Source organism: Equus przewalskii, chromosome 13 (assembly GCF_037783145.1).
Source record: "Equus przewalskii isolate Varuska chromosome 13, EquPr2, whole genome shotgun sequence".
NCBI lineage: Eukaryota > Metazoa > Chordata > Mammalia > Perissodactyla > Equidae > Equus > Equus przewalskii.
In genome coordinates, this window is record NC_091843.1 from 5,390,971 (window position 1) to 5,404,063 (window position 13,093).

The window sequence follows — 13,093 nt, forward strand, 5'->3', positions numbered from 1 at the left end:
TCCTCAAAAGTTCCCTCAGGCCCCCTCAGAGTCATTCTCCCACCTCCTGGCAACCAGTGATGTGCTTTCTAGCACTTCAGTATTGCCTCCTTGAGAACTGCACATACATGGAATCATACAGTGAGGAGTAGTTTGCGTCTGGCTTCTTCCACCCTGCATAACGCTTTGAGATGCATCTTTCTTGTTGTATCAATAGTTGGTTAATCACTGAGTAGCATTCCATTCCATGAATGAACTACAGTTATTTATCAATTCTCTCTCTCGCCATACTAGTAAGTACGAAGTGGTATCTCATTGTGGTTTTAATTTGCACTTCCCCAGCAATGAATGACGTTGAGTATCTTGTCATATGCTTACTTCCTATTCCTATATTTCCTTTGGTGAAGCGTTGTCACAACTTCTTCTCAAATCTTTTGACCATTTAAAACAATTGGGTTGGAATTAAGAGTTCTTTATAACTTCTGGACACAAGTCCTTTATGAGATATAAGTTTTGCAAATATTTTCTTTCAGTCTCTGATTTGCATTTTTGTTCCTAAATAGTGTCTTCTGAAGTGGAAAGACATATTTTTCCCTTTATTCTTCATGCTTATGTCCTATCTAAGATATCTTTGCCTATCCCAAAGTCAAAAAGATTTCCTCTTGCTTTCTTCTAGAAGTTTTATACTGTTAGCTTGTATACTTAGGTCTGTCATTCATTTCGAGTTGAATTTTGCTTTAAGTTGTGAAGTAAGGATGAACATTCATTTTTTATATGAATACCCAATTTTGCCAGGACCTTTCACTGAACAGAATATCCTTCTTCTATTGAATTATCTTGGCACCTTTATATAAAATCAATTGACTTTTTATGTTTGAGTCTATCTCAGGATTCTCTATTCTGTTCCATTAATCTATATGTCTATCCTTACAGCAATGCTATACTGTCTTGATTACTAGAGCTTTATAGTAAGTCTTGAAATCAGATAGTATAAGTCCTTCAACTTGCTCTTTTTCAAAATTGTCTTGAATATTCTATGTCTTTTGTATTCCCATATAAATTTTAGGATTAGTTTGTCAATTTCCACAAAAAACCTCCTGGGATTTAGGTAATTATGCTGCATCTCTAGATCAATTTGGGAAGAGATGACATCTTAACAATATTGAGTCTTCCAATCCATGAACATGGCATGTCTCTCCATTTAAATTGCTTCAAGCAGCAGCAGTACACAGGTAAGTGCTAGGCAGTGTTCGTATTTTCTTTTTATTATTTTGTCTTGTTCTTGAATTTCTTAAGCAGAATTCTCAGTTCATTTATTGTCTTCTTTGATTTCTCTCTGTAATTTTTTTTTATGTATTTTGGTGTATTTAACATATTTTGTTAAAGTGATCTCCAAGTATTTAATATTTTTGTTGCTACTGAAAATAGTATTATTTTTAAAATTTCAATTTCCAGTTGTTAAATGTTACTACATAGATGTATAATTGATTTTTGTTATTGATCTTATATCGTGTGACTATGTTAAACACACTTACTCTAGTTGCATTTTTTTTTTTTGGTAGGTTCTTTCTATATACAGTCATGTGCTGTATAATGATGTTTTGGTCAATGATGAACCACATAGATGATGTGTTCCCATGAGATCAGTACCGCACAGTCTAGGTATCCATACTGAGAAGTGATGCATGACAGTACATCATGTTTTCAGTGAATTAAGAGAGTTTTAGTTCTTCCTTTCCTACCTGTGTATCATTTATTGCTGTTACCCTTTTCTCTTATTGCATTAGCTAGGACCCACCACAATGCTGAATAGAACTAGCGAGAGCTGAAATCCTTGCCTTGTTCCTGATCTTAGGAGAAAAGTTTCCATTTTTTCACCATTAAGTTTGATGTTCGTTGTAGGTTTTTTGTGGATGTACTGTATCCCTTTTATTCCTAATCTGCTGAGAGTTTCATCATGAATGGATGCTGGATTTTGTCTGTTTTTCTGCATCTAGTGAGATGATCATATGGCTTTCTGTTTTACTCTACTGATAGAGTGGTTTTCTAATGTAAAACAATCTTGCATTCTTGTTATAACCTCACTTGGAATCTGCTTATTCTGAGTATTATCCTTTTTGTATACGGCTAGATTTAATTTGTTGGGTTTTGTTGAAGACTTCTGTGTTTATATTTATGAGGGATATTGATCTCTATTTTTTTTTCCTGTAATCCTTTGTCTGCTTTTGTTATCGGGGTATTTGTGGTTTCATAAAATGAATGCGGAGGGTCTGTCCTGAGGCCTAGTGGTTAAGTTTGGCACGCTCCATTCCAGCAGCCTGGGTTTTGTTCCTGGGCATGGACCTACACCGTTTGTCAACGTCCCACATACAAAACAGAGGAAGACTGGCACAGATGTTAGCTCAGGGCGAATCTTCCTCAAGCAAAAAGAGGAAGACTGGCACAGATGTTAGCTGAGGGTGAATCTCCCCAGTAAAAAAAAAAAAAAAAAAAGAACATAACAAAATGAATGGGGAAGTGTTCCCCTCTGTTCTGTTTTCTGAGAGAGTTTGTGATAGAACTGGTATTATTTCTTCCCATGGAGAAATTATTCCTTTTACCTGTAAAGCCAACTGGCCTCAGAGATTTTTGTAGAAAGCTTTTTTTTTTTTTTACCATGTTGCTATTTGTTTTCTATTTGTCTCATCTCTTCCTTGTTCCTTTTTTCTCTTTCCTTGCCTTCTCTGGACTGAGTCAATTTTGGTAATTTGTATATTCACAGAAGGTGATATATTTCACCAAGATTTCCAAAATTTTTAGCAAAAAGCTAAATAGCAGTCTTTATTTATTTATTACTTATTTCTATCTGTTTGCTCAAGAGGATCTACCCTGAACTAACATCTGTGTCAATCTTCCTCTATTTTGTATGTTGGTTGCCACCACAGCACAGCTGCTGACGAGCGCGTAGGTCCATGCCCAGGAACTACACCCTGGCCACTGAAGTGGAGGGTGCCAAATTTAACCAGTAGGCCATGGGGCCAGCCCCAGTAATCTTTATTTTTACATTTCTATTTCTCTTTTAGGTAACTTTCTTATTCCTCTTGTTACAAACTTGGGGTTTTATTTATTTTGTATTGATTCAACGTGTTTAGGGGCTTATTACTTATTTACTGGGTTTATCAAAGAACTACTTCTTACATTTATTTTTCAATTCTATTAGTTAATTTCTGACTGGTAAAAAATATTAACTCCCCTCCGCTTTCCTTGAAAAGCAGTATCTGCAGTGGTTCAAGCATGAGCTCTGGAGTCAGCCTGTCCGGGTTCCTATCCTGGCTCCACCACTTACTGGTGTCAGGACCCTGAGATAGTTAAACCTTAGTTCTTTCATCTGAAAAAGGGAGCGAACAACGGCATCTACCTCAAGGGCTGTTGTGTGGATTGAATTAACAAACGCAACGTGCTTCAAGCTGTAGCAGCACACGGTATGCACTAAGCAGTGTCTGCTATTTTCTTTTGTTATTTTGTGTTGTTCTTTAATTTCTCAAGCCGAATTCTCGTTCATTTATTGTCAGTCTTTGTTGTTTAATAATAGAGACACGTAAAACTATAAACTTCCCCTCCGAGTACAATTTTGGCACAATCCCTTAAGTTTTCATATTAATTTCCTCATTGTTTTTACTTTTTAATTTTACCTTTGGTTTTTCTTTTGTACAGTTACAGGAAAGTATTTAATAATTCTGATGTGATTGATTAGACGATCTAGCAAAGAGTGAGAAAGACGTGTTAGGATTTCCTACGATTATTGGTTTAATCTAGTTCTATTTGTGTTTCTAACAGTCTTTTCTTTGTCTATTTTGATGCAACATTAACTGGCTCGTGAATGCTGTCTGTTCCATGTTCACTTTATCAACATCAAAATTTTTTGATCTATTTGTTCTGAATTGTATTCTGTCTGATTTTCATACAGCTTCCTTTTTATTTGCAGTTACCTTTGCCTTGCTTTGGAATATTAGCTATTTTTATTACCTCCTTTAGGGTTCATAGTGAAATAGCATTGTTGGTGTCCCACTGGAACTGTGGGTTGGTATACACACTTCCTGCAGGTGCAACATGACCTAGCATCTCTCTGACCCCAACTGGCACTTTGAGCTCCCTCCCCTGAAAGCCCATGGCGAACATGTCTCTTGCTGGGGAGGAGGGGAACTCTGGGGTATTTCTTACCCCTTAATTCAGCAATTGGTTTTACTGATGAACATATATTACATGATTATTTTGTTTATAATATATAATATTATATACATATTATATAATACAGATTATACATATATATATAAGCTGACATATACAAAAGCAGCATCAAACCACAACAAATCCCCCTAAACCCCCAGTTGGAGCAGGCCTGGGCAGCTTACCACACAGACTTTAGGGGTTTATATGCCTTGAAAGGTGAAGAGGGAAGGAGGTGAGGCCCTCAGAGGCTCTTGGAAGAATGCATTGCATTTTCCCACGAGCAACGACCTCACATATGCAATTGTCATGTGGCCGGAAACCCTCATGCCTTCCAACTGGGATGTCATGTCATTATTGGGCTTTTTAAGTGTTTTCACTCACTTTTAAAGTCTGATTTTATCCTTTTTACATATATTGTTACTAAGCTCTCTGGCCTGCTCCATCTCATTTTATGTGGCATTTAAGGCTTCTATGTCAGTTCTTTGGTTTTAGTTTTAGTTACATTGATTGCATTGTCTTTGCTTTTATAGAGCCTCTGGGGTTTTAGAAGATATATACTAAGGTTTCACTTGACTAGTAGTTACCATTAAGGCTCTCCAAGCCATTCTATAACGCGTTTCTCTAGCACAGTAAAGACTAAAACCATGTATATTTTTGAGTTTACCTCCTATTTAAAACAAGATGTTTGGTATACTTTGAACTCTTCCACTTTCTTCTTCTTTTTTGATATTACAATCTAGGGCTTTAGATTTGGATAAATATCACTATCTTTTACAAACATTTTTTATTGCTTTTGGCTTATAAAATGTATAACTAGAAATACAACAATTGTTTCTATTTTAACAGGTTTCAATTTCATTGCTAGTCTGTTTATATTATGGCTTTCTTATTTTTTCTTTTTTTATTGTGGTAAAATATAGGTAATATAAAATTTGCCATCTTAACCATTTTTAAATACACAGTTCTGCGGCATTAAGTACACTCACATTATTGTGCAACATGTATCACCACCATCCATCTCTAGAACTTTTTCATCTTCCCCAATGAAACTAGTGTTACCCATTAAATACTAACACCTGATTCCCTGCCCCGTAGGCCCTAGCAACCACCATTCTCCTTTCTGTCTTTATGAATTTGACTACTCTAGGGACCTTATATAAATGGAATCATACAATAATTTGTCCTTTTGTGACTGGCTTATTTCACTTAGCAAGATGTCTTCAAGGTTTATCCATATTTTAGCATGTGTCAGAATTTCTTCCTCTTTTTTTTTTTTTTAATTTGAGGATGGTTAGCCTTGAGCTAACATCTGCTGCTAATCCTCCTCTTTTTGCTGAGGAAGACTGGCCCTGGGCTAACATCTGTGCCTGTCTTCCTCTATTTTATATGTGGGACGCCTGCCACAGCATGGCTTGCCAAGCGGTGCTATGTCCGTGCCTGGGATCAGAACCGGCAAACCCCAGGCTGCCAAAGTAGAACGTGCGAACTTAACCACTGCGCCACTGGGCTGGCCCCAGAATTTCTTCCTTTTTAAAGGCTGAGTAGTATTCCATTGTATGTATATACCACATTTTATCTATTCATCCATCCATTGACACTGGGTTGCTTCCACCTTTTGGCTGTTGTGAATAATGCTGCTATGAGCACGAGTGTACAAATATCTGTTCAAGACCCTGCTTTCTATTCTTTTGTGTATATATCCAGAAGTAGAATGGCTGAGTCATATGGTAATTCTATTTTTAATTGTTTGAGGAATCATCATGTATTATGGATTTCTTATTTTTGAACTCAATTTTGCTTCATCTCCTGAACTCAGGAGGGATTTATGAGGAATTTATTTCTGATGTTGCATATTTTTCTGTTGCCTTTGTAAATAAAGACCATCTGGTATAAAATTCCTGGGTCACAGTGCTTTCTCCTGACACTCTGCACACACTGCCCCGCGTCTTCTGGATTCAGTGTACAGATGACAAGACTGAGCCCCTCTGTCATTTATTCTTTTTTAGTAACTTTTTTCCTGTTCTTGGATGCTTATGAAATTTTTTAAAGTTTCTTTGTAGAAAAAAGAAAATAAAAAAAATTGCAGGCGTGGATCCCTTTGCTTGAAACGGTGAGTCTCTTTAATCTGCAGACATATTTTTACTCACCGGAGGCAAATTCCTTTCTTTATTTACTTAATATCACTTCTTTTGCATTTTCTTAGTTTCTCCTGTATAAGCAACAGTTAGTGACTTCTGCACTCTCCATTCGCTATTCCCCTTAAACAGGATTTTTTTCACACCTCTCACCTTTTCATCTATATCAGGAGATAACAAGCCACAGCCCACGGCCTGTGAGCTAAGAGTGGTTTTTACATTTTCAAAGGGTTGTAAAAGAAAAGACAACAACAAAAAGAAAAGAATATGCAACAGAGACCATATGGCCTGCAAGGCCTCAAATGTTTACCAGCTGGCCCTTTGCAGGAAGAGTTTGTCAGCCTCTGATCTCCATGCTTGGAGAGCGTCTCCGCCTTCTTCTGGCATCTCTGCCTCTGCTTCCTCTCCGTGTGGTTTCTGCCGAGTTAGTTCTCTCCCACTGCCGCCAGCGAAGATCTGAATTTCGCTCTTAACAGTTTTAGTTCTTTGCAATCTTCTTCACGTCTTCTTTTCCGCTTGTCTATTCATCTCAACCTCTCCTCTTTCTACGGCTTTTGTTCCAGATTCACAGAAGTTACTCTCCTGAGCTCCTGACATGGGCTTCTGCTGTCTGTCTGCCTTGTCCTCAGCACTGTCTCCGAAGGCTCCTTGATGCTCTGTTGTTTTGATTGGGCATTCCCTCTTCATGCACGTTGGCACATGGTAAGATATGGCCATCTCGGCGTTCCACAACAAAGTTTATAAATTGCCCTTGGTTCCCCCGCAACTACCCACGTGCCCATCAGACACCTGTCTTGCACGTACTATCTGCCCCCGCTAATCCAGCTCGCAGCTTCTGGCTGACTTTCCACAGAGCGGGAGTCAGCACACTACTGTCCATGGCTTCTAGGCCCCACTAGCTAAGGGTGGTTTTACAGCTTTGAAGGATTGTAAAACAGAAACAAAAAATATGTGACAGAAACTGTTGGTGGTCCACAAAGCCTGAGATATTTCTTATCTGGTCTTTTATTGAGAAATCTGTGACCACTGCCTTAGAGTCTCTCTCTTCTCTCACCTCCTGCCTGGCCTTCTGAACTGATGGAGTGCATCCCAAACCTACGAATCCCCACAGGCACTGCCACCAGCGTCCTCCCATCTCAGCTCCTGCCTGTGGGGCCTATTCAGCGGGGCTTCATCTCAGAAGCAACCAACTCACCCTAATTCTTGGCAACTTGCTTTCTGCATGATGCTGTTTCCATACAGAGACAGAAAGATGCCTGGAGTGGCTGTGGATGCAGGGGGCGGCTGTGGATGCAGGGGGTGGCTGTGGATGCAGGGGCTGGCTGTGGATGCCTGGGGTGGCCGTGGATGCAGGGGGCGGCTGTGGATGCAGGGCATGGCTGTGGATGCAGGGGGTGGCTGTGGATGCAGGGGCTGGCTGTGGATGCAGGGGGTGGCTGTGGATGCAGGGGCTGGCTGTGGACGCAGGGGGCGGCTGTGGACGTAGGGGGCGGCTGTGGATGCAGGGCGTGGCTGTGGATGCAGGGCGTGGCTGTGGATGCAGGGGGCGGCTGTGGATGCAGGGCGTGGCTGTGGATGCAGGGGGCGGCTGCGGATGCAGGGGGCGGCTGCGGTGGAGTAGGAGGCAGGGTGCTGGGAAACAGGGACCTCACAGCTTAGTACCTAGGAGTTGGAGGGTTGCCTAATTTTCAGATTACTGTGAACTCTTGATATCTGTATTGAGGGTCAGAAATGGGGGATAAAACAAGTCTTCCTATTTCCCACATTTTTTCTTTGTTTTGTAGAAAGGATTCCATTGCAAAAAAAAGTGGTAAAATCACTCAGTGAAGGTTTAAAGACAATAGGCTAACGTGACAATCTATTAATATCATAAGCCAAAAAGCACAGTCATTAATGTTACCTGTAATCATGTATTATTTTTCTTGCATTCTCTAGTTGTTCGTTGGTTAACAAAATATTCCTGGGATCAGTTACAGTGAAGAAATGATTGGCTCGTCCCACAAATGTGCTTTGATCCCATCGAGGTTCCTTGATGTTGATGTTCAGCGGAAGTTCTCCAGACATCGTCCTGGGCTGGAGGAGGGTCAAAAAGACAAGTCTAGTTAACATTTATAATGCTGCTACACATTTAGAAACTTCATAGTCACGCTAATCTTCAAGTAAAGATTTGAGCACATTGCTATTTACAAAAATAACTTTGCTATAAATGGCAGAAAGACAATCTAAATCCAAAGCGAATTTTGTCTACAAATCTCAGTTGATCTTAACCAAATTTCAGTAATTTCCCACATATTTCTCTTTGTAAGTACACTGTATTTTATCATTCCTTACTTTCGGAAATCTAGAAAATTGTAGAAAAACTAGAAATATAAAAAGTTAAAAATACATCAACAGTAACAGGGTCTGAAATTTGAAACCCTTTTCCTGGGTGAAATAACCAATGTCAAACTACTACTGTACTCTGGTTTACTGAATTTGTTATTTCTACCAGTAGAAGTGACTAATTGTGCAAAAAAAGGCTTAATTGCTAAAAATTCTATAATTAAAAAACATTCAGATTCATTCAGTCTAGTTCAGCATATAAAGTGCCAATTGAAAACGAAAAATTATGTTCTTAAATCTAACTGGGACATAATGGGAAAAACACATTCTGACAACCCCCTGAACAGGAATAACATTGCAGCATATAATTTCCCTCATAAAACTCCTATTTTCTGGCTAAGAACCATTACTTTTTTCCAAAAGCAACTAATTTCTTTCTCTGAGTAATACATGCTTATCTTTGGAATGGCATTGTATTGTAATATGTGCTTACTGTAACATTCTGAATAATATAAGCTGATTATAGGAAATAAAGAATAAAGAAACAAAATCTCCTATAATTCAGCCACACTGAAGTAACCACTGTTGTTTTAGTCCATTTCCTTGCAGACATTTTCTAAAATATTATCATATAATAAAAAAAAATAAAGTTGATGCCATACTCTATATCTTACTATCCTGATACTTTTTGCACTTACTGCATGAATTTTCCCCAGGGTACTAAGCACTCATTTTGGGAATATAACAACACCTCTAGTGTTTATGTCATTTTCAGTTTTCACAAGGATAAGTGACGCTGCATCCTTGTCTATGAGTCAGCCCCTTGTAGCTGGTGATTGCCTTGGACCAGATCGCTCTGCACAGCATCAGAAGGTCAAAGGATGCAGCCACGATGAAGGCTTCAAACCATCACTTTCTTATTCCTGTTTCCCTTTCCTGCATTTCTAACACCAGTTCTCATAGCAGTTTTCTTTCCTAGGTCATTTTTCACTAGGCTGTTTCTTAGTGCTTTACTAGTTCCCAGGCACGCTAAGATGTCAGGTGCAGATGCTAGGCACTCCCGTCATTCATCCTGTATCACAACCTCAAATGAATACATCTCATGCCACTGGATCAGCATCGAGCATGTGAGGCCCATGGATCTGAGCAATCTAGTGCAGGTGAAAGAGCCGGTCAGTGAGAGTGAGGAAGTAAAACTCAGCCCCACCATACTCGCGCAGGCTGGGACAGCTTGCACAGAGAAAGCCAGCTGCAGAGTCTGTGGGAAGCCATACTTCTCCCAAGGTCACAATGCAGCCAGAGAGTGTCACAACCCCCTTCTTTGAGTGACCACTGCTTTCTTATCTCACTGAGAAACCTTATTCTCTATAATCACAGACCACTGGGAACTGTGCTGTCTGAAGCCAGAACAGGAAGAAGGAAGCACCCCACTCGATGGAGCAGAGGAGCCAGGATTTACAATCCAGGGGTGGGGTCTCCGATTAGAGAGTCTCTGGACTCGACATTCCACGTCTTTCTTAATTTGTAGTTTCCAAGGAAACAAGGCTGCGGGTCCACCTCACGGTCCAGACCTTTACACCCAGCCCTGCTGTGAGCCGAACAAAGCTGCTTCATTAGACTTCGTCTGAACCCTGCCATTCTCCAAGGCGCTCTAAAAGACCCCTCTCCCCTCTGCTGGTGAGAGACCCCCGGTTCCTCTGGCGTGTGGTTGCAATAAACCAAGAAACAACTTCCTTAGACGACAGGTTTGTCCCTGCTGGTTTTCCGCCGATTGTGCTATGATAAGAGAAATGTCTGGACTTCAAATTAGAACACATCAAAGTCATGCATGTTTAATAAGTCCAGGGATACAAGAAATAGAATGGACATCAAAGAGCTGTGTCATTGTATGCAGAAATATCTAAATTTCAAATTAGAATACATCAAATGCATTATTTATAAAACATACAAAACACCAAACAAAATTCCAGTTCGTACCAGGGGGCAGAGCTTCTAGACTGGTCTGCAGGGACGTGAGGCTCTTCGAGGTTCCACAGCGGCCTCCCGGAGCACGGGGATGCAGGCCGGGGGGCTCCGAGCCCCTGAGCTTGCACTCAACTAGAGCAGGTGTGCTTGTATTTGCCGTCTACATCCGGGTTTTATCGCAGCGATCATTTGAAGAGAGACTTCTACTGCTTGGGGGGAAAAAAAGACAAAAGTAGAAAAAGCTGAAAACTACTACAAGAGAAGACTATGAAAATCCACGAGATGATTCATAAAGTTCCAGAAGGTCCCAAAATTTCTCAATCTTTTTTTCACGCCAACTTCATACGTCAACCCTGGTGTCATCTGACCAGCACTTCTCAAACCACACGTGGGGAAGAACCTGCTCTGGTTTTTCTAATTTCCAATCCCTATCATGAACCAATACTTTCGTAAAATATATTAAAAATGAATTTTGAGACAAATTAAATGAAAATGTTAGCTATAAAATAAAAGCCCTAATTTTTTATTATTAGATTCAGCAACTATAATATGACTCTGTCACATTGTTAAGAAAGTTTCTAAAATGCTTACTTTCAATTTCTGTACTTACCTCAATGCGGACCTGTAAGAAACAGGTCCCACTGGCCTTGTCCACGGGTTATAACTTGAATGTACACTTATGTGTATAGTTCACAATTTGTTTCTACACTTAAATGTCACCAAATAATTGCTACATATAATTATGCGGATAATCGGGTCTTATCCCCTCCCATTTCTGAATGGGTGAATAAAAGCAACAATTCATACTCTCAGTTAGACCAAAGTTTAAACAGAAGAAATTCTTAGCAGGACAAATCTTTTAGCTTTGTTTTTCCTTTAAGGTCTAGAAAATGCTGCTGCCTTTAGTGTTCTCCTATTAGGCACCTACCATATGACACATTCTTGGGCTCCATCAGTGAACAAAATTAGCAATTCCTGCCCCAGTGGAGCTGACATTGGGATGGTGGGGATGGAAGAGGAGACAGGCAACAGCGCAAAACATCAAAGGCAGATCAACTGTTCATTACATCAGAAGGCAATAAACGGTGTAGGGAAATAACAGAAGGGATAAGAAAGATCTGAGGACAGACTGCCTCTTTAAATAGGGTCATCGGGGTGGGCCTCATTGAGAAAATAACATTGGAGCAAGACCAGAAGGAAGTGGAGGGCTGAACCACGTGAGTATCTGGGGGAAGAGCAGAAGGAACAGACATTGCAAAGATCCTAAGGCAGGAAAGTGTCTGGTGTCTTCAAAGAACAGAAAGAAGGCCTGCAGCTGGAGGGGAGTGAGGAGGACAGACAGGGGATGAGGCGGTCAGACAGGTGATGGTGGGACACTGAAGCTGGAGCCAGACTCTCTGGGGCCTTGTGGCCTCTGTAAGGCCTTTGCATTTTACTCTGAAGGAAATGGCAGTCACTGGAGTGTTCTGATCAGAAGACTAAAATTTAAAAGGACTTACAATTTAAAAGGCTCTCTCTGACCGCTGTGTGGAGGATACAGTGGGAGATAGAGCAGACGCAGAAGAGCAATTGTGAAGCTCCTGCTGTAATCCAGGAGAGAGCTGGTGGAGGCGCAGGCCGGGGATGGTAGGAAGGAGTGGTGAGAAGTGCTGACATTCTGGATATTTTACTGATGGAGCCAACAGGATTTCCTGACAGCTTGGATGTGCGGTATGAGAGAAAGAAAAAGCATGACTCCTAAGGCGTTTCGTTGGAACAACCGGAGGAGGAGCAAGTCTCAGGGAGAAAACAGGAATCAGCTAGGACGGATTAAGTCTGAGATGCTCAGGAGACGTCCAAGCGGAGACGTCCAGGAAGCGGCTGAGCAGGTGAGTCTGGAGTTCAGGGGAGAGGCCCAATCAGGAGATAGACATCTGGGCATGGTCCGCACTGGGACTGTATCTAAAGTCACGCCATGGGGTGGGATCACCTAGGAAGCGAATGAAAATAGAGAAGAGCTCCAACGACTCCGCGTTCAGAGGTCAGAGAAGTCTAACAGCGGAGGAGGCTGAGGGAGGGACCAGTGGTGGGGAATCTGGAGAGTGTGGTGTCCTGGAAGGCAGGGGAAGCGAGGCTAGCGCAGTCCCATTGGCCAAAAGGAAGAACACCTTGGCAGGTGCTTACTCCCATTTTGGGCTAGTGAAGAGAGAGGGATATAACTCCCGAGGGCCAGCCTAGGGGTGGGAACACTGCAAAGACAGTCACCTTTGTAAGTTCTGAAACTTCTAAGCAACGGTCGTAGCAAGTCGGGAGAGACTGCACGGCTGGTTAGATGCCCCTTCTCTGGGAACTGTTTATTCCTGCAAAGCCCCTGGCAGAGACCGGTGGTTCCTAACCCATGGCACACATGGAAATCACCCAGAGAGCTTTCGACAAAGACAAATGCCATCCCCCTTCTCAAGATTCTTGTTCAGCAGGTCTAGCATAAGGCCGGGCGTGTGACT

The 13,093-nt window shown here is 41.1% G+C and overlaps 1 protein-coding gene across 37 annotated transcripts in view; it reads right to left on the reverse strand.

Moving 5' to 3' along the window:
* SFXN1 (sideroflexin 1) overlaps positions 1–13,093 on the reverse strand; it is a 45,649-nt gene that overhangs the window by 23,193 nt on the left and 9,363 nt on the right. For 17 of the 37 annotated variants that reach the window (XR_011525034.1, XR_011525025.1, XR_011525031.1 and 14 more), the window contains 2 exons: positions 10,623–10,816; positions 8,224–8,396 (listed from right to left, as the gene is read on the reverse strand). Coding sequence is in view for 24 of the 37 variants with exons in the window: in XM_070568992.1 (XP_070425093.1) it covers positions 8,224–8,387 (164 nt within the window). In the remaining 13 variants the exon portion in view is untranslated. Of the gene's footprint in view, positions 1–8,223; positions 8,397–10,622; positions 10,820–12,109; positions 12,580–13,093 lie in introns of all 37 variants that reach the window. The other 20 variants (XR_011525033.1, XR_011525024.1, XR_011525030.1 and 17 more) reach the window with 3 other exon arrangements.